Source organism: Acomys minous (genome assembly GCF_964271855.1).
Source record: "Acomys minous genome assembly, chromosome: 20".
NCBI lineage: Eukaryota > Metazoa > Chordata > Mammalia > Rodentia > Muridae > Acomys > Acomys minous.
The window spans coordinates 21,505,617-21,525,493 of record NC_140502.1 but is presented as its reverse complement, the minus strand read 5'-3'; the positions used below and the strand labels follow the sequence as shown (position 1 = coordinate 21,525,493).

At 57.3% G+C, this 19,877-nt stretch overlaps 1 protein-coding gene across 3 annotated transcripts; it reads left to right on the top strand.

Annotated features, from left to right (window-relative positions):
• The first annotated feature begins 228 nt into the window (after window positions 1–228).
• Window positions 229–19,813, top strand: ERFL (ETS repressor factor like). 3 transcript variants are annotated; one of them, XM_084770583.1, is made up of 6 exons: window positions 229–326; window positions 14,423–14,502; window positions 17,381–17,615; window positions 17,859–18,072; window positions 18,195–18,312; window positions 18,873–19,813. In XM_084770583.1, exons 2-6 carry the CDS (start codon window positions 14,436–14,438, stop codon window positions 19,316–19,318), a joined length of 1,080 nt encoding a protein of 359 aa, XP_084626709.1. In that variant the 5' UTR covers window positions 229–326; window positions 14,423–14,435; the 3' UTR covers window positions 19,319–19,813. The 3 variants fall into 3 exon arrangements, with proteins under 3 accessions (XP_084626709.1, XP_084626707.1, XP_084626708.1); XM_084770581.1 differs by lacking the exon at window positions 229–326 and adding an exon at window positions 1,575–1,748; XM_084770582.1 differs by lacking the exon at window positions 229–326 and adding an exon at window positions 12,095–12,136.
• The last annotated feature ends 64 nt before the right edge of the window (window positions 19,814–19,877 follow it).

The window sequence follows — 19,877 nt, the reverse complement described above, 5'->3', positions numbered from 1 at the left end:
CCCCCCGCGCCCTGGCCCAGAGCCGGGTCCCCAGCTTCCCGCGTCCCGATCTCTTCTGCGTGCGTCTTTTTTGGGGTGTCTCTTCTCTGCATCTCCCCGTCTCTGCTCGTGCCCCTCGTCTCTGTCTCCCTGTCTCTGTCACGCTGTCTCAGGGACCCCCAGACCCCGTCTCTGCGGTCTCCATCTCTGCGGGACTCCAGGCATCCCTCATCCCAACGCCCCGCGCCCTGGAGTCTCCTTCCCCAGGACGCCGCGGGGCTATGGCTGCGGGATCCGAACTTTAAACACTTCTCCTCGGACCGGAGCGGATGCGCAAGGCGCAGAAAGTGAGTGAGAGCCGCGGGCCGTCTCAGGGGCGGAGATGAGGGGCGGAGATTGCTGCCCCGGGCGGGGGCCTGGGGGCCCGGGAGGTGGTCCCCAGAGAGCCCAGGGCAGGGGTGGCATCCGAGGCGGGGCAGCCTGGGGGTCCGCATCGGGGTGCGGCTGCGCCTAACTCTAGGGAGTTGAGAGGGAATCCCGCCGGAGCATCTGTGGGCAGGGGTGAGAGGTGGGAGGGATGCTCGCTGGAGGTAGGACCTCGAGACTGGGGTGTAAAGTATGCGTGGGTGGGTGGGGGCGGGAAGGGTGCGGGTGTGGGAGCCTCGGAAATGGGAACAGAACAGGCTAGAGGCTGGGGGCTGAAGGCCGACTTGAACTTGAATCTTGGCTATTTGAACCTTAGGAGTCTGGACATTTAGGATCAGAGAGTATCATGGGTTTTAAAGGTCAAGGCCGGGGGCTCAAGAGACTCTACAGTCAGACTATTTGGTGCTGAAGTCCTGGCTGTTTAGGGACGGAGCTGACTCGTCGGAGATGGAGGTCAGGACTGGGTTTGTGGATGTTTGGGGCTGGGGATCAGCACCGGAGGATTTGGATTTAAAAGAGAGAGGAGGTCTAGATTGGGGCTGGAGTTCAAGGATGAGAGTCTACAAAATTGAGTCTGCGTGTTTGGTGTAAGAGGTCACAGGGTCTATGGGAAGGACAGCGGAGCCAGGCCCGCTGGGTCAGCCCGTTTGGGAGCGAGGAGTGCCTAGACTTGAACTTTGATGTGGGGGTGTCCTGGACACCTTATCTATTCACCATTCCACTACAGTCACCAACCCTGTTGGGCCACCTCTGCCGTGCCTCCACTGCCTAAGTCTCTCTGTCTCTGTCAGCCTCCCTGCGTCTTCTTTCAGCTCTCCCAGGGGCCAGGAGCGACTAACTCCCAGTATCCGTCTCTCGAACACCACTCTTAACCTCTTTGGCACTAACTCTTAGACTACCTGTCCCAGAATCCCGGTGCCCGTCTCGCTCTTCCGCAGCATCTCTCTGTCTCTCACTATCTCTCCGTCTCTGTCTCTCCCGGTATCTCTGTCTCTGTCTCCCCCTCGCTGGTTTCCGCTCAGATTAAGCCGGGGACCTAATTCCAGGCCCAGGATCGAATTTTCTGGCAACAAAGGGAAATAGCGAATCGATCGGTCGCTCCGGAGATTAAGAGACAAGCGGCGCGCGGATCTATCACGGCTAAACGGCCCCCCCGCCCGCTCCCCCCGCCCCGCCGGCCCGCCGAGGCCCAGACGCGCTCCGCATCGCCAAACAGCCTCAGGAGCCCGAGCTGCCCGGCAGGCCCAGGCCTCCCCAAGCCCAGAGCTAGAGCCGCTGCCTCTGCGGGGTGGAACCTGACAGCTCAGAGTGGCTCCTGAGAAGACGGCACACCTGTGCTTCAGGTAACACCCTCCTCCACCCGCATCGGACAACCAACTCACCTGTCGCTCCAGGTGGACTCTTTAATGCTCCACATCTGGTACAGACTGCTTGTGCCTGTCACCTGTTCCCTTTCGTCTACTTCTGGGGCTCACAAGGGCAGGAGCACAGTGACCTCCAGGTAGCCCTTGTCCCCTTGGAGCCTGCCCCCTGAAAGCCTCATTAGCATAAAGTCGCTTACTAAGCGGAGCCCTCTCTTACCTGTCCCGTACTACACCTGCTTTCCAAAATCTGAACTGCTAACCCAGATCTGTTGCCAGTTCCATTTTTCCATGTCACACTGTCCCCTGCAACATTCCAAACCTTTCCCTCAATTCTCTCAAGGTATTTGCCTCTTGCAGCTTTATATTTAACCTGTGCTTTCCCTACACACACACACACACACACACACACACACACACACACACGTGCAAACACTCACGCTCGCATGCACGCGCACACCCCTCTCTTCCTTTGCACCTAGCCTGCAGTTACAGCACGACCCCGCCCACCCTCCTCATCCAACCTTGGTACTCATGTCCTTCCAAAACAGCCTCGGGTCCCCTTGGGCGCAGTCATGCGACCCCCATACTCTCTCTGCCTGTGTGAACCCTCCCTCGAGAGCTCTGACTCCCATTACTCACCCACAAATCCAGCACGCAGGAGGTAGAGGCAGGAAGATCAGAAGTTCAAAGTCATCCTTGACTTAACATCATGAGTTTGAAACCAGCCGGGGCTATAGAAGACCCTGTCTCCCCAACCAAAACAAGACAAAAACCACATTTTCTGCCATCTTATTTTTTCAGACCTACTTTGGTCCCAACACTGGGCCCAGAAACAGAGACACCACTATCAACCACTGCCACCTGTTTTCCAGCCCCAGGCCCCTCCCTGACAGCTCACAAGTACATCAGTCCCCTGCTACCATGGCTACCTCTGCCCGTCCAGTGCCTTCTTTTTTTTTTTTTTGTGGGGGGGGGGCCTTGTCCACTGAGAGCCCCACCTGTCACACCTTAGTGCTTGATGCTCCCAACGTCTTATCTCTACCATCCTCTGTCCCCACAATACAAGAGACTTCCAGTCTTGTTTTGTTCTGTTTTATTTTTCGAGACAGGGTCTCTCTGTGTTAGCCTTGGCTGTCCTGGACTCACTTTGTAGACCAGGCTGGCCTCGAACTCACAGCGATCTGCCTGCCTCTGCCTCCCGAGTGCTGGGATTAAAGGCGTGTGCCGCCACCGCCCGGCTGAGACTTGCAGTCTTGCTACACGACTGGCTCTGCCTCACGTTTCCTCACATCCATTGCCTCAGGTAGCAGACGTCCCTTCTCTTCTGCTCTTACGTACTACCCACCTATGTTTCTTATATCACCTTTCCAGGCTGCGCATGGTCATACCTGTACCTCCACACAAATGCCTAGTTCTCACCTGTGGGCCCCAGGTAAAGCAGGCATCACCCCTCAGATCTCTCTTAAGCTTGTCTCTGTCACAAGGCCCGTCTTTCTCAACACCCACCAAAGGGGACACAGAGTTCTGGGCAAACCGAGCACCCCAGAGGTGTTCCCCTGGCTCCCTGCACCTGCGGCTCTACCTTTCTCTCTGTTTATTCCTATGCATTTAATACTCTTTAAATCTCAGTAAACCTGGTCGTGAACGTTCTGGGAGTCCGCTGACATCCGCGACCTGCCCCCCTCTCACCTTCTCTGTTCTGCCCTCTCAACCTGTTGCTTACACCTCGGGGGCCCTGACCTTCAGCGTCTATCTTGTCTCCAGCCTTCGCGCCATCCCAGAAACACCTGCGCCTTCTCACAAGCCGTCTCCACCCAGCTAGCTCCTTAGGGGACACTGGCCGTTCTTGGCTGCTTGAGAGCCATGCCTGTAGCGTTCGTGAAACACGCGTGATATGTGTGGCCACCTCGCCTCCCGTGTATCTGCTCCCTGCAGCTTACAGATCTCCCCTCAAGCCAGGCCTGGTGACATAGGCCTGTCATCCCAGCTGCTTCAGAGGCAGGAAGGTCAGAGTACAACCTGCCTAAGCAACTATCACAATGAAAAAGTGAGAAGTGGGTTTTGGGGGGAGGGGAGTGTAGCTCGGTGGCAGAACACTAGCCTTACGTGAAGGTATAAAACCCTGGGTTCAGCCGGGCGCGGTGGTGGCGCACGCCTTTAGTCCCAGCACTCGGGAGGCAGAGGCAGGCAGGTCGCTGTGAGTTCGAGGCCAGCCTGGTCTACAGAGTGAGTCCAGGACAGCCAAGACTACACAGAGAAACCGTGTCTCAAAAAACCAAAAAAACCCTGGGTTCAGCTCCAGGCACTGGGGATATATCTATATGTCTATATGCATATATGTGTGTGTGTGTGTGTGTGTGTGTGTGTGTGTGTGTATATACACAGAGAGAGAGAGAGAGAGAGAGAGAGAGAGAGAGAGAGAGAGAGCGCTGCATAGATATAGATTTTTTTTTCCTTTTTATATTTTTGAGACAGGGTCTCCTTACCTAGCCCTGGTTGTCCCAGAACTCACTTTGTAGACCAGGCTAGCCCCAAACTCACAAAGATCTGCCTGCCTCTGCCTCTCAAATGCTGGGATTAAAGGAGGTGTGGGCCACCAGCGACAGGCTGAAGGTTGGGATATTTTAAGTGTCCGGGTGAGTGATGCCGCTACCACTGTTGGATGTCATAGCTGACTTTCACACACACACACACACACACACACACACACACACGTGCACACACACACACACGTGCACACACACACACACACGTGCACACACACCATGCCTACCCTCCCCCACCTTGGTGGTGAAGCTGATGGCGCTGACAACAGCCAGTTCTAAAACCACCTCTGTGATAGGGTGTCATCCATTGTCACACTCATCCTCAAGGGACCATCATTATAAAGCAGGCGGGCTGACTTGTGTTCCCATTTTGCAGAAAACATAAACTGAGCTCCAAGAGAAGAAATTCTCTTCCTGGGGTTCCAGAAACTGGGCGCTGTGAGAGAACCGAGTCAAATGGCAGCCGTGTGACTTCCCAGCCAAAGAGGTGCCTGGCCTCCCAGACTTCCCGCCAAGCTACTTTCCTACACAGACACGGCCCCGTCTCATCTCCTTAGCAACCTTTGCTTCTCCATCACTCAGAACCTCTCTCGGCCTTACCTTGTGCCCTTGTGGGAGCACCTGGTCACACTTGGCTCTTTTCGGATGCTGACCCCTTCCCCCCCCCCCCCGAACCAAAGCTGCACCTCACATCCCCTCACTCTCCCAACACACAGCTGCCTTGCCAGACACCCAACCCCTGTCCACAAGGGTCCTCTGGTTTCTCTTCACCTGCTTTGGCATCTGCCACCATCTCCCTTACGTCATCTCTGTCTCATGGACCCTGTGTCCCGTGTCCTGTCTCTTTTAGTGTTTCTCCTTACCCTCTCCCTTTTCCTCCCCTGATTTTGGGGATATAACCCAGGTCCTCATGCATGGCAGAAAAGAACTCCACCATTGGGCAGCACCCCAGTCGGAGGCCCCTCTTTGAGATGGGGAGCTAAGGTAACTCAGACTGACCTTGAACTAATGATGCAGGCAGCCTCCACCTGCCAGGTGCTGGGATCACAGGTGAACACCACCAGGCCTGGCTCCCAGCCCCTTTTTAAGACAGGGCCTTGCTCAGTTGTTCAAGCTGGCTTTGAACTCACTCTTTAGTCCAGGCAGGCCTCCAGCTTACCATCCTCCTGCCTCAGCCTTCCAAGTGTCTTGTCCTGCGGGCGTGTGCTATCTGCCTTAGCCCCATGTCTCTTTATATATCTGACTCCTTTTTACTTCACTGTGTCTCCTACTGTCTGTCTCTGTCTCTTCTCATCTTTTCACCTTTGTCCCTTGTGCTCCCCTCTGACAGTAGACATACTGGGGCCTTGAATTCATCCTGACCTGCACTGGAGTCCCGGGATTCACCACTCATTCTTGTCTGACTATGTCCAAGTTAGCGGGGTCCCTGGCCTGGGCCTTGGTTTTCACATCTGTGAAATGGGCACCACAGCAGATCTTACCCTACAGGTGGCGGTAAGGCTGGTGCTGAGGGAAACCATAGAGCCAGAGTCACGTAGGGGGTCAGAGCTCTCTCTCTCTCTGCATCCTCGCCTGGTCTCAGGTCTCTACCACATGGCCTGGTCCACAGTTAGGAGTGTGTGTGTACCGTGAGGAGAAAAGACCAGGAGGTGGACAGAGAAGTCCCATCCAGCAAGGCCTGGGCATGGGACTGGCGAGAGGGGCTGGGGACAGGGATCGATCTGCCTCGGCGGCAGTGCTAGGGCCAGGATTGCATCTTGTCACAATAATTTATTGCTCTCATCCTGTCTGATCGATGGCGCTGAATTAGCACCGTGCCTGATGCCCCTGGAGCCCCGAGCCTCCTCCAGCCTGGCCGGACCCTGTCCCTTATGGGATCCCCCCCGCCACACACACACATACACAGCAGTGCTGCTCCCAGCACCCAGCTCAGGCCAACCCAGGCCCCTCTGCTGGCTCAGGGACACGTCTGTTCCCACCACTGCCCCTTCCACTTGTCTGTCTGAGTTCTCCCCTGCTTCCCTGACTGCTGGTCCTCCCGGTCGGTCAGTCCGGTCATCAACTCTGTTCCTAACTTTCAGTCACCCACGTCACCCATTTTGACCCAGGCTCCCTGTCTCCCTGGATCCTGCTGTTTCAGTCCCTCTGGCTCTTTTGCTAAGTCCCAAGATCCCGCCTAAGGTCCCATCTTGACTGTGTCCTCTCCGTTCACCTCTGCCTCTCTGATCTCCTGCAGTGCAGTGTGTCATGTTCCTACAGAGTCCATTAAAATGGTCAGACCTTACCAGACCCTACAAGAGAACCCACAGAGCCACCAGGCCTTGGCGACAGTTCTAGAAAACTCTCAGTCTAGTCACTCTCACTGACAGCTCTCTGACAACATCGAACGCAGTTAGCAGATATTTTGCTCCACATCTGGGCACCCCCCCATCCCCCCCCTCCACACCCCCCCCCTTCTGCCCCGTCTTTGAGGGACAGCTTGAGGCTTGAGCACCGACAGGTCTAGTTAGTGACCTAGTAGGACCACTGAGGATGTGGCGGGGGGTGGGGGGGGTGGGGGGGGGTAGGGCTGGGAAGAGGCTAGGACTTGTGACAGGTAGGGCGAAGATGGTGGTGGGAACCAGGAGAGGTGGTCCTGATGTGGTGGTAAGGTCCAAGCGGGGTTGCGGGATGGGGGGTTGGGATGGGCAGGTGGAAGGGAGGAGGCGTGGGGCCCTCAGGGAACACCAATGCCCCGCAACAGAAGCTGGGTAAGGCACTGGAGAAGGAAGGAGCCATAAATCCACGGGTGTGTGTGTGTGTGTGTGAGGTAAGGGGGGTGAGGTGGAGGACATGGGGTAGGGGAGTGCCTACCACCCAGGAGGTGGGGGGGGGGCTAGTCCTCTGCCTGTCTCAGCTCTTGTCTGTCTCCCTCATCCACTTTCTTGCCTCTGCCCTAATCCCTCAATTTTCCGCATCTCTGCCCCCTCCTCAGCTTCCTGTCTGATGGGGGTGGGGGGATGTGTGGGGGGGTGTTCTCTGGTACCCTGGCTTTCAGCTCTCTTAATTTACTTCCCTTCAGCTCCTCCAGGGCCAGTCCCTCTTCCCTGATTCGGTCTCTCCTTGTCTCTCCGTCTCTTGTCTCTGCGGGCCTAGCTTCTTCCTCTATCTTCCTGGTCTGTGCCTCTCACCCTGCCTCTGGTCTCACTGCCCCTGTTGGCTCTTCGCCGACCCCCACCCCCACCCCACCCCCTGCCCCCTCTCTGTGTGGTGACCCTTCTTGTCCGTTACCAGCCTGCCAAACAACCCCCAGCCTCTTCCTTCCATCGCTCAGGGTCTCCGCAAGGAGCTGCCTGGGCTAGGGGGTTGCTGGAGCCTCCACCTCCTTCCCCTCCCCCCAGTACTGTTTTGTAGGCGGGGTGCGTGGCACTGCGGCTCCTACCTCCCTGGGGACTCTCCCTCACCACTACCCCCACTGACATGGTTCTGCACGCTGGCTGCAGCCCCAGGGACGTCCATGCTGAGCCTGGCACTACAGGAGAGAGACAGACCCAAAAGAGACAAGCATGGCGCCAGACAGAGATACCCTAAGAGAGAGGAGGGTAGAGAGACATGGCGAGGTGGGGTGTGGGGCATTCCTGCCATCCTAGGCACTAGACTCCTCCCTGTCCCTTGCCTAGGACCTCTTAGCCACCCCAAATCTCTACCAGCTAGACCTCATCCAGGCCTTGTGCCTGTCCCTGCAGTGAAATGAAGCCTTATCAGAGGTCCCCTCGTGTGTGCTTGTGTGTTGCAGCACATGTAAATGTGGCATGCGTCAATTGTCGTGCACGTCCCCAGGCACAGGGGACTAGGTGTGTATGTGTGAGAGGTCATGGCCATGAATGTGGCAGTGGGACGTGTGTGGCGGCTCGGCTGTGTGTGTCTAGTGTGACTGTCCAGAACTCTGGGCTGGGCTGTGTTTGATGTTTCTGCATCATGTGGCTATGCTGGGGGCTGAGTGACCAGGACAGCCCATCCCTGAGGGTGAGGAGGTAAGGAGACCAAGTCTAGAAAAGTGGTGGGAGGGCAGGGAGTTGCTGAGTAGGAGGGCTCACCAAGGAAGAGCAGTAGGACATAGCTACAGAGGTCCCCAGACCTGTGTCACACCCCCGGGGTTTTGTGGCAGGTTGTTTTCTATGACTGCTGCATCTCTGAGCCTATGTCTGTCCGACCCTGGCTTCGGACGCTGGTGGTGTTCTCGCTGTTGTGTGTGTGTGCAAATGCAATAGGCTGGATAGGACGTTGGTTCGCAGCAGTGTGTGCATGACCAGCCCCTGAAGAATGCTAACAGCTGTGTGTGTGTGTGTGTGTGTGTGTGTGCATGCGCGTGCACACACGTGTGACCTTGTGATTGTGCGGTCCTGTGTGGTTGTTGGATGCAGCATGTATACACAGTGTGAACTTGTGCCCAATTCTGTGTCTATGATGACGCGTGAGAGAGTGTGTTTGGGTCACTGGGTCTGCCTCCCTGTGGATCTAGGTATCACGAGTGACCCTATGTCATAGGAGGTTTCAGTTCCTGTATTTTGTGTGTTTGGCATCTGGGTGTGATGTGTGAGATGTGGTTCTGTGTGCAGTGTGGGGATTAGCATGGACAGCATGCAGTAGTGCAGCATTTGGAACGTGGTATGTGTGTGGTTTGGTGTCTGCTTGTTTGTTTTGAGACAGGAGTCTCTCTCTGTGTGTAGCCCTGGCTGTCCTGGACTCGCTCTGTAGACCAGGCTGGCCTCGAACTCACAGCGATCCGCCCGCCTCTGCCTCCCGAGTGCTGGGATTAAAGGTGTGCAGCCACCACCGCCCGGCTCGGTTTGGTGTCTTTGTGTGGTGTGTGGTATGATTCCTATGTGGTCTGTATGTGTATAGTATGTGTGTGGTGTATATATGGGCATCCCGTGGGTATGTGTACATGTGGTGTGTGGTAGATATGTGACATGTGGTGTGTGGTGTTTCGGTATATGATGTATGGGGGTGTGGTGTATGTAGTGTAATGTGCATCACGCAGTGTGTATCATGAGTGTATATAGTTTGCCATACAAGTGTGTGGTGTGTGGATAGTATGTTGTGTATATAGTAGTGTGTGTGTGTGTGTGTGTGTGTGTTTGCATGGTGTGTGATAGTATGTTGTGTATATAGTAGTGTGTGTGTGTGTGTGTGTTTGCATGGTGTGTGGCATGTGTGTAGCACGCATATGGCATGTGGGGTACATGGGATATGCATGAGATACGAAGTATGGAGCGTTGGCACAAAATCCCCCCCCCCTCCTGAGGACTGGGCCAGAGCATTTAGTTGATGTGTGCAGGGTGAAAACTGGGTGACATTTGTGGTGAGGGTGGCAGGTATTGGAATGACAGCCCCCCCCCCGCCCCCCTCCCCCCCGAGATCTCTTCTTTGCCCGGACAGCCATGGGAGCTCTTATGCCTCTGGTGGGACCGTCCTTGAGCCTGGCTCTCTCTCTATATTCCAGACATGGCGAGAACCTGGGCAGACAGGTATTTTAAACACGGCCGCCCCTGTTGTGTGTGACTCCATGTAGCCCAGCTCGGCACCGGGTGGGACGGGGTATGTGCTGCTTATGTGGGGGTGACGTAGGCAGGGGCTGGCAGCATGCATGACCATGGTCCAGGAGTGTGTAGGATTTGGGTGTGTGACCAAGTGGCATCCCTGTGCATCTCTACCATGTGCCCTGATGTGTCCACATCGGCATGTGGTGTGAGTGTGTGTGTCCACATCGGCATGTGGTGTGAGTGTGTGTGTGTGTGTGTGTGTGTGTGCGTGCGTGTGTGTGTGTGTGTGTGTGTGTGTGTTGTGTATGCTGGGGCAGTGGTGGGAGAAGGGGTCTCTGGCCTCGTCTCTCTCCTCTTTAGACAGAGCCCCGGAGAAGATATGAAATTTAAAAAAAAAATCAATTTTCATTCCACTTGTGCAGATTGTGTTAAGGGGAGGTGGGGATGGCGGGGGGGGGGGGGAGCTGGGTGAGGGATGAAGGGGCTGGGGGCGGTGTGAGGGCCTGAGGCGGCTCCCGAGGCGGCCAGCGCAGCTTAGAGAAATCAAAACAACTGGTTAAACCCCAGCCCAAGGGGCTGGGGTGATGGGGTGAGGAGATAGAGGCAGAGAGGCCCAGAGGCCAGGAGGGACAGAGGCCTGTGTCCAGAGACAGAATGAGAGATGCTCAGAGATGGAACCTTCTAGAAAGGCACATAGAGACGGGCAACAAAAAGACCCTCAGTGACAGACGGACAGACAGACAATGAGGGGGACATGATTGAAGGGGGTATGAGGCAAACACATATTTTGAATACACATACACGCGCGCACACACACACACACACACAGGGAGAGAGAGAGAGAGAGAGAGAGAGAGAGAGAGAGAGAGAGAAAGAGAGAGAGAGACAGAGACAGACAGACAGACAGACAGACAGAGACAGAGAGAGGAGGCTAAAGAGACCCATAGAGAGGATAGATGGCAGACCCATTATGGCAGGGACAGTGAGGATGCTGGGGTGCAGTTGCCGCTAAGTGGGCCTATCTACACGGCCAAACCTAGCCCTTGGGTCTGAGTGAGACCCTCTTCTCTCTGGGTGTGTGTGTGTGCTGTGCAGGTTTCCTACTGTGCCGGTCATCTTTGGGACCACTGTGGCTGTGTGTGCCATGTGGCTGTGGCAGTCTGCGCTAGGGGTGTTTTGTGTGCCTGTCTGCGTGCAACCAGAATGTTACGTGTGTGATGGAGAGTCTCTGGTGCCTGTCTGTGTTTGCTGTTGGCTTGGCTGCGATGCTGTGTGTCTGGGTGTGTCTCTGTTTCTGTTTGACATTGTCTCTGTGTGCAGGTTGTGAGTGTCCCTTTGTGATTGAAGGTCTGTGTTTTCCGTATTTGTAAGCACTGGTGTGTGACCAGGCGCCTGTGTTAATATGCGTCAGTATCGTCAGATTGTGTGTCTGTTACTGTTGTACATGACAGTGCTGCCGTGTGCAACTTCATCGATGTGTGGGCTGTGCTGTATGTGGTTTGTGTGTGACTTGGGGATGTGTGTACCGTTCTGTTGATCTAGGCGGTGTGTGTTTTGAGGGTGTGTTGGTGTGGCGGGGACACGGTGGTGGTGTGTGTGTGGCTTTGCTGGCCTGTGTGATGTGGCCTGGGCTGTGTGCTTGCAGTAGGTGTGGGTCTGTGTGATTGTATTTGGCAAGGAGCAGAGGGAAGCAGCCTCTGCCCGCCCAGCCCCTCTCCAAACGGCTGCCTCACTCGCGCGCAAACATTCGGTGCCATGGCTTCGGGCGCTAGAGATGGGGGTGAGGGGGGGGTGGAGGAAGCAAAATAAAATTAAAAATTAAAGCTTGCCCGGAGTCCCCATCCGCACCGTGCTGGCCGGTGGGGAGGGGCGCGTGATGCGGCTCCTCTCCCTCCTCAGCCATGGAGCTGGGGCTGTCTGTCCGTCTGTCCAGTGGCTCTGCCAACACTTCTGCCTGGCCCTATAGCCCCGGGCCGGAGGCCCTACTTCCTCCATGGATCGATCAGCAATCAATGGGGCCAGGGGGGTGCCAGGGGCACCATGAGATCAAAGGAGTCCCAAGAGACGGACACTAGGACTGAAAGAGAGACGTGGAGATGGGGACTTTGCAAGAAGCAGAGACTCGAACAGGCAGGCAGAGATGTGGAGACCCAGAATTGGAGAAAGGAGCCGTGTGGAGACTAAAGATCCAGGAACTCAGAGACAGAGAGAAGAGACTCGGAGATGCTAACAACCAGATGTGGGGGAAAACGCTGGTCTCGGTGTAGACAGGGACCCAGCTGGAAGCCAGGACCAGGTCCTGGTCGGGGGTTGGGGGTTGGGGGAGGGGGGCGGGGGCCGGCACACACAGGACAGAGGCCAGACACAGGAGAGGTGGAAAAAAGTGGCGGCAGAGACAGTGAGAAGGCAGAGATGTGGGGGGTGGGGGGGAGCGTGGGAGCAGGGCCCGGAGCGCCGATCCCACGGCTCCTCGTTATAACGTGTCCGGAGGAGGCGGCGGGGAGTTGAAAGCGTTGGGAAGAGAAATCAAAACCAACACGGAAATGAGAGGGGCCAATGGGGGGTGGGGGTGGGGGAGGAAGGAGGGGAGGGGGGGGACCCAGAGAGGCAGAGAGAGCAGGAGGGGGGAGTTAGAAGGGGGTGAGTGTGGGGAGAGAGATAGTGAGACCGGTAGAGACAGAGACACACCGAGAGAGAGAGAGAGAGAGAGAGAGAGAGAGAGAGAGAGAGAGAGACAGACAGGGTGGGCGGGGCTGTGAGGAAGGGAGGAAAGAGGAGGAGGGAGAGGTAGACAGATGAGGGGGTGATGGAGAGACAGAGATAGGGGAAACTAGAGAGATGGGGGGGTGGAGAAGGAAATCGGGGTAGGGGGCTGGGAGAAGACTGTGGGAACGGGGGGGGGCAGGGGGAGCAGAGACAGAGAAATGGAAGAAGGGGTTGAGGATGGGAGAAGAGAGTTGAGGGAAGACGGGGAGGTGGAACGACACTCCAGGTGGAGGAGAGCAGGACAGATAAAGAAGGGGCTCCCAGAGAAATGGAGTTTGGGAAGGATGCCCATGTGCAGGGGGATACCCCAGGAGGCCAAGGAAGGGTTAGGGGGGCTGTGGGGAAATGGACACAGGACAAGAATATCCGGGGGTGAGGTGAGGTTTGTGGGTGCACGGTAGGGGAGAGGTGTCGGGTTTCTGTAGCACAGTGTATGGGGGTGTGTGTGTTAAAAGGTGGGTGCGGTGTGGGGGACCTCTGAGGAAGGCTAAAGGATGCCTTGGGTGAGGGTGAGGGTGTCGGAAGGGGCAGGGGCTCACAGAGGAAAGGGTGAGGTGTCTAAGAAATGGGTTTCTGAGGGAGTGGGGATTTGAGGGGCCCTGTGCCGGAGAGGAGGCAGATGCCTGGGGCAGCGGGGTGTCAGAGGACAGAGACCAGTCAAGGAAGGGGGTAGCTTAGTAGGGTATGCCAACCTGTGGGAGCTGGTATCTGAGGGGGAGGCTGGTTCGAGGGGAAGGGTAGCTGATGGGTAAAGCCAATCTGAGTGGACAGGTGTCTGGGGGAGGGGAGGAGGCTGTCTGAGGGGAGGGAGTGTCTGAGAAGGGAGGGCTGTGGCTGGTCTTAGAGGGAATGCTTGGAGAATCTTTGAGCAGCAGGTTTGAGGCAGGGGGTCCACGGGTTTGGGTTGGGGAGCAGGTTTGGGTGGCTGTACTTTGGGATGAAGGGGGATGACCACTGTGTGTGTTGAGGGGGGGGTGTAGGTCCTAGAAGGGGGTGCCTGGTGCGGAGGTGGGGGGGTGGTGGGGGTGGGCGGGAGGCCAACCCAAGAGGAAAGGTTTGGTGAGCTGCAGGTTTGAGGTGGGATCTGTGGGCTTAGAAGACAGACTGGGGCTAAGTGGTGGTGGGGGGAGGGGGAGGGGGGGCAGGAGCGGGGGAGGGTCAGGGTCTACTTGGGGAGGAATTGGGAAGGAAAGGCCAAGGGATCGGCCTAGGGCTGGGCCTGCTGTTCCCAGCCCGGCTAGCAGGTACCCAGCTCTACTAGCTTTGAGCTTGCCACCGCTGCTCTGTGAGCCACAGAGGGAGCTGCCAGGGGGTCAGCCAGGTGGGGGCGAGTTTGTGTTTCCCAGAGAGAGAGAGAGAGAGAGAGAGAGAGAGAGAGAGAGAGAGAGAGACCAAGAGCATGATAAATCTGAAGTAGCTGGAGAGAGCCACACGCATAGGGAGACAGGAAGATCCAAAGACCCAGGGACCAACCCCCTACTCCCTCAGAGGTCAGGCGGCGGGAGGCAGCATTAGGAAGAGACAGTGTGGGGCATCAGAGTGGGTGGAGGGTGCAGAGAGGCTGGGAGTGGTGAATTGCAGGACTGTAGCGAAGAGGACCAGAGAGAACTGATGCTGAAAGCAGGGAAGGACACAGTGGCTAGTTAGGGGCGCTGGGACAGAAGGAAGGGAAAGAGTGGTCCAGGAGGGGTCGAGGACTGAAGGTAGCCAGGTGGGCTGGCATCAGGCAGAGGGCCTGGAAAAGGAGTGCCCCCCCCCCCCGCACAGCACCCCATTGGCTGACCCCCGTTCTTTCCTGCTGTCCTGGCTTCTGCAGGGCTTGCTCCACCATGGACTGCAGCTGCGTCTCCGATCTTCTCTTCGCCCCGCCTGCCCTGCCGGCTCTCTGGACCCCTGGTAACTGGCCTGTCCACCCCCGGAGGACAGCCCTTCCTTACCTTTCCTCTTCCCCAGCTCTCGCGCGCGCGTGCACCTGTGAACCTGTCTGCCTGTCTGCCTGGGTCTCCATCCCGTTGTCCCTTCCTGGCTACAAACCCTTTCGCGAGAGAAAACTTGACCAGAAACTTCACAGCCTCTTCTCCCTGCCTCCTGATGGCTGGGACACAGGGGTCAAGGGTCAAGGATCTTTTGGAGGATGCCTGAGGTGTTGTCGGGAGGGGTGAGGACTGAGGGCTGACATCTGGGATTTCTCCGCCATGTCCACCTAGCCTGCGCGTACTGAGGACCTGCTTCTTAGGGGGGGGCGTGTGTGTGTGGGGGAGCGGGCAAGGGCAGAGCCCAGAGCTTTAGGCTAGGCATGAGGGACGGGGAGGGACACAGCCTAAAGAGAGAGGACGCAGGGAGGTGTGCTGTGCGTGGTGCTTAAGCCAGTGGGCATGCATGGGCCACTAATAAGGAGTCTTTGAGACCTTCTGTCTGGCTGCTCCGAGTTTCACTGGGGCGTGCACGCATGCATGACCCTTTGGTCGTGAAGGGGGTCACAGAGGGCAAGTGTCTGTGGGGGTAGGGGGTGTGCCTACTCATACACGGACCTGACAACAGAGTGATTCTGGATTCTTCATTCCAGGCTCATGAACGTATACTTTCAGCGTCTGCTGGCTTGTGTGCGGTGCTCCTGTTTTGATGGTGGCAGCGGCGGTGGTGGTGGTGGTGGTGGTGATGGGGGTTAAAGAGGCTTTGCCCGTCTCTGGTAGTCTGAGGCATTCTCTGTGGGTGTCTGAGGTCTATTTTTTAGCATGTGGGGTAGAGAGGCCTTGGACCTGGAATATTGAGATCTGGGCTTGGTTTTTGGACTGTGTCTCTGGGTGCCTCCCACTGCTACGTTCTGGGGTTGTTCACCACATCTGCCTGGTAGTGGCAGGATCCTCTCCCTGTCGGATTCCACCCCCCCCTTTTTTTTTTGTCTTTGGTTGTGCAGACATGTTTGTGATGCAGTGGCTTTCCCAAGGAAGTGTGCCTTGGGCACGGATAGGCCAGGGTCCTTCTAGACTGCCCGCTGTTGGTGGCATCTGGGGCAAGAATGGCTCAGAGGTTAAAATTCCCCTTCCACTGCAGAGTGGCAAGAACTGCCTGCCCTTTGGCAGGTAGGACATCACCTGCCCATTTACACACCAGAGGGCAGCCCCGGGTGAGATCCTGTTCCTCTTTGCCTCCTGTCTCTGGACCCTCAATCTAGAGAGGGCAAGGAACTAGCCCCCTGGCTACACAGCAACTGGATACAGGGACCCGGGCCTCCCAACTCAGCACCAGGGTCCCCTCCCATAATCCACCCTTTCTTCGATGGCTTCCCTAGCCTTCTCTTTCTCTTGTACAGTTCCAGCTTGCTGGAGCAAGGCCAGGACCCTCTACCCGGACCCTGCAAAATATACCTCAGATATCCACTGAGAGTGCCACAGACTACCAGAGCAAAGCCTCTTTACCTCCACCAAATCAGGGCAGGGGCACACATGATGGCAGACACTGGACGTATACATGCACGGACCAGAGTCCAGAATTGTTCCCTGGTCCACTTATGCTGGGGTCACGCCACTTTCTGGGCAGGTAGGAGGAGACAGAGGATGACTTTAGGAGTTGGGTGTGGCCACTGGAAGCCAGAAAGACCAGGAGTGGGTAAGAACTCCGCTCCTGCTGGGCGTGGTTGGCGCAGGCCTTTAATCTCAGCACTCGGGAGGCAGAGGCAGGAGGATCGCTGTGAGTTTGAGGCCAGCCTGGTCTACAGAAGTGAGTCCAGGACAGCCAAGGCTACACAGAGAACCCCTGTCTCGAAAAACCAAAGAACTCGGCTCCTGGCCTCTATATGCATATCAGGGCCAGGAGACTCCTCCCAGGGTAAAGAGAAATGCCAGGAAGTGAGCCACAGGAGTGCAGACACACAGGCCTGAGTGTGGTTCCGGAAAGTTGCTTGGTTGTCACTGTTAGCATGCATGTGCCCATCACGGTCTCACTGTCTCTGTCACACCAGCTGGGCTGTCACACCAGTTGTCAGCTGGGCTGTTGGGCTCGTGCATGCTTTTGTCACATACTTGTCAGTGGGTCTCAATAGGGGCCTTCGGTATGTAATTGCACATGTTGCAATGGGCAAGCAATGCGGTCCCCATAGCTTAGGCTAGCCTGTGCCTGGCGTTTGCTTTAGTGACCCCAAGCAAGAGTGAGGCGATTGGGTGTGGTCATGTCCCACGGAATAACACGGGCAAGTGGGTATCCGTGTGATGTGCTGTCTGCCATGGGCACCTACAGTTCTGGGCCTGCGGGTGGACACACAACCTCACACTGGAGAGCCTGAAGATGGGAGCAGGTGCGTGGGGGAGGGGACGCACTGAAGGTGGACAAACAGGTGCATACGGGGCCAGGTGTGAGTGGCAAGGTGTTGCCAGGGGGGAGGGGCAGATCACATGACACCCCACAAGGTAGCACGGTTAAGGGTGATCACTGCAGGGGGTGGGACCTTTCAGCCCTGTCCTGAGAGACAGCCATGGATGCAGGAAATGGGTCTCTCTCAATTCCATCCTCCCCTCCCTCAGCTGAACTTGCGGGGGGATGGGGGGTGGGGGGCAGGGAGGGCACTGCACCAAGGCATGTTGGGAGCACAAACCTAGGGGCTCTTTCTAGCTGTTTAGGTCACTTGGAGAGCAGACTCAAGCAGGGTGGGTCCTAAGAGTAACTCACAGACTCTTTAAGATGCTCCTCAGAGACCAAGCAACTCAGGTTACAGTATCCAGTAAGACGGACCAGCAGCTCCCTAACCTTCAGGCCGCTCCCTGTCTCCTGCCTCCAGGGTTTGCCTTCCCAGACTGGGCCTACAAGCCGGAGTCGTCCCCTGGCTCGAGGCAGATCCAGCTGTGGCACTTTATCCTGGAGCTACTGCAGAAGGAGGAGTATCAGGGCGTCATCGCCTGGCAGGGGGACTACGGGGAGTTCGTCATCAAGGACCCCGACGAGGTGGCCCGCCTCTGGGGCATCCGCAAGTGCAAGCCCCACATGAACTATGACAAGCTGAGCCGGGCCCTGCGGTGAGGAGGGGGCTGTGGGCCAGGCTCTCATGCGTGCTCTCTTCTCTCCCTTCACGGCCCCCCCACTCCTCCCCCTAAAAATGTGGGGGTACTCCCTCTGTATCCTAGGACTGAATTGGCTCCCAGCACTCGTGAGTGAAAACTGGGTTGAGGGGGGCGGGGTTAGCGACAAAAACTTGAGCTACTGCCTCACCCCTCCCTTGCCCCACACCCCCAGCAACCCCCCCACTTTCTCTCCCACAGTTACTACTACAACAAGCGCATTCTCCACAAGACCAAAGGGAAGAGGTTCACCTACAAGTTCAACTTCAGCAAAGTCGTCCTTGTCAATTACCCGCTGTTGGACGTCGCCGCCGCCGCCGCCGCCGCGGCCGCCACCACGGGCTCCCCGCTCTTGCTGACCCCTGGACCCTTTGCGGGGGCGCCCGGGCCAGATGCTCCACCCTTGACCCCTGAGGTGAGTTTGGATCCTGAGGTCTTAAGGGCTGGGAGAGGGGTGTCTGGTGTCACCTACATGGCAATCCTCTCCCCCAGAGGGGACTAAGCACTACTGCCTGCTCCCCCTCTTTCCCTTGCCAGACCCTGCAGAACCTCTTCCCTACCCCACGCCTAGGAGAGCCAGGGGCTCGGACACCCCTATTCGCACCAGAGACGGATAAACTGCGTTTGGACAGCCCCTTCCCATTTCTGGGTTCCGGTAAGGGCCTGGGGGGGGGGGGCGGAGATCTGCACAGGCGGAGAGAGAACTACCTAAGATAGAGAGAGATGTGTCCGTAGTCTATGTGCGGGGACATGGGTTTAAAGGCCAGGGAGGGGACGTACATCAGTGTTCACACAAAGCTGGGTAACCCTCACTGCTGCAGCAGCCTGGTGTGCTGTACGCAAACACCAGCGATGCCAGTCCGAGGGACACAGAAGCTGGGAGAGCGAGCTCGGCGGTGAGCTGGGCTGCCAGACCCAGCATCCAGGAGGCCGAGGCAGGTGGATTACTCCCTGGAAGCCAACTCGAGTTATATAATGGGGCTACCTCAAAAAGCCAGTCAAGGCAGGAAAACACCCTGCCGTGGAGTGAGTGGTTGTCGTGGTGGTGGGGCGATTTGGAAGGCAGGATTTTGGGGCAGGTGGAGGAGAGGTGGGTTAAAGGAATAGGGAGAAAAATGTGGCAGGAAGATCACACAGAAGGTGGCGCACCACCATGCAAGCAGGCCCCCAGTGGCTAGTGGGCCAGCCTCTGACCTGTCCCCTATGCTCCTCTAGGTGCCACCGGCTATTCCAAGCCCCCCGGCCTGTTGGGTCCTTACGGCCGTGCCTTCCCTGAGTACCCCTGGAACTTTAACCCATATCTCACAGGTCCCTTCCCCAAGTTGCCCCCCTCTCTCTACCCACCTCACTTCTACCCCAACCCTTTGGGCTCCCTGGGCCACTTGCCCTCAGCAGGAGCAGGAGGAGGTCCCATGGCCGCACCCTTGCTTGCTACAACAGGGGAGGGCCTGGGCCCCGAGCGCTCCTCGGGGCTGGCAGTGGCCCCTCGCCTGGCGCTGCCAGGGGCTGGAGGTGCAGAGGCCACGCTGAGTGTGAAGGGGGACAGCGACTCTGAGCTGGAGATCACCGACATCAGCGGCTGCAGCTCTGACAGCGAAGGTGATGACGGTCTACCTGTGACCCCCAAGACCAAGTCAGGCAAAGGGGGGAGCGGCAGCTGAGCACCTGTGGGCTCCGTTCTGCTGGTGACGAGGGCAGTCACCCACGAAGCTTCTTCTACTTGGTCTGCCCCTAACACCAGCCCCAAGGCCCAGGACCTGCCCTTGGCACCCTCCCGGCCATCTCCAACCCTCCCCCGAGAGTGGAGGTCATACCTTCTCCACAGAGTGGAGAGCAACGTGATGGCCTCCAGTCTCCTCCCAGGTTCCAAGTTGAGGGGGATAACCGCCTGGCCCCACTCTCAAAGTGCAATATGGCGCCCAGCGTCCCCTGACCTCCTATGTGCTGTGACCTACGTGTTTGTGTGGCGGTGCCCCCAACCCAGTGCTGGGCCCTCTCTCTTGAAAATCCTCCCACACAGGTTCCCGCCCTGGGGACAGGGAGCTCAGAGCAATAACCCCGCCCCCAGCCCCCAACCCCACCCAGGAGGGGCCCCCTCCCCACTGGCTCCCCTTGAACCCCCCCAGTCACCTCCAGAGTTTACTACAAAAATAAAAATGAGCAAGAGTGTGAGATGTGGACCACCTGGCGTTTTGGGTGACCGTGGGGTCGGGGTGGGGT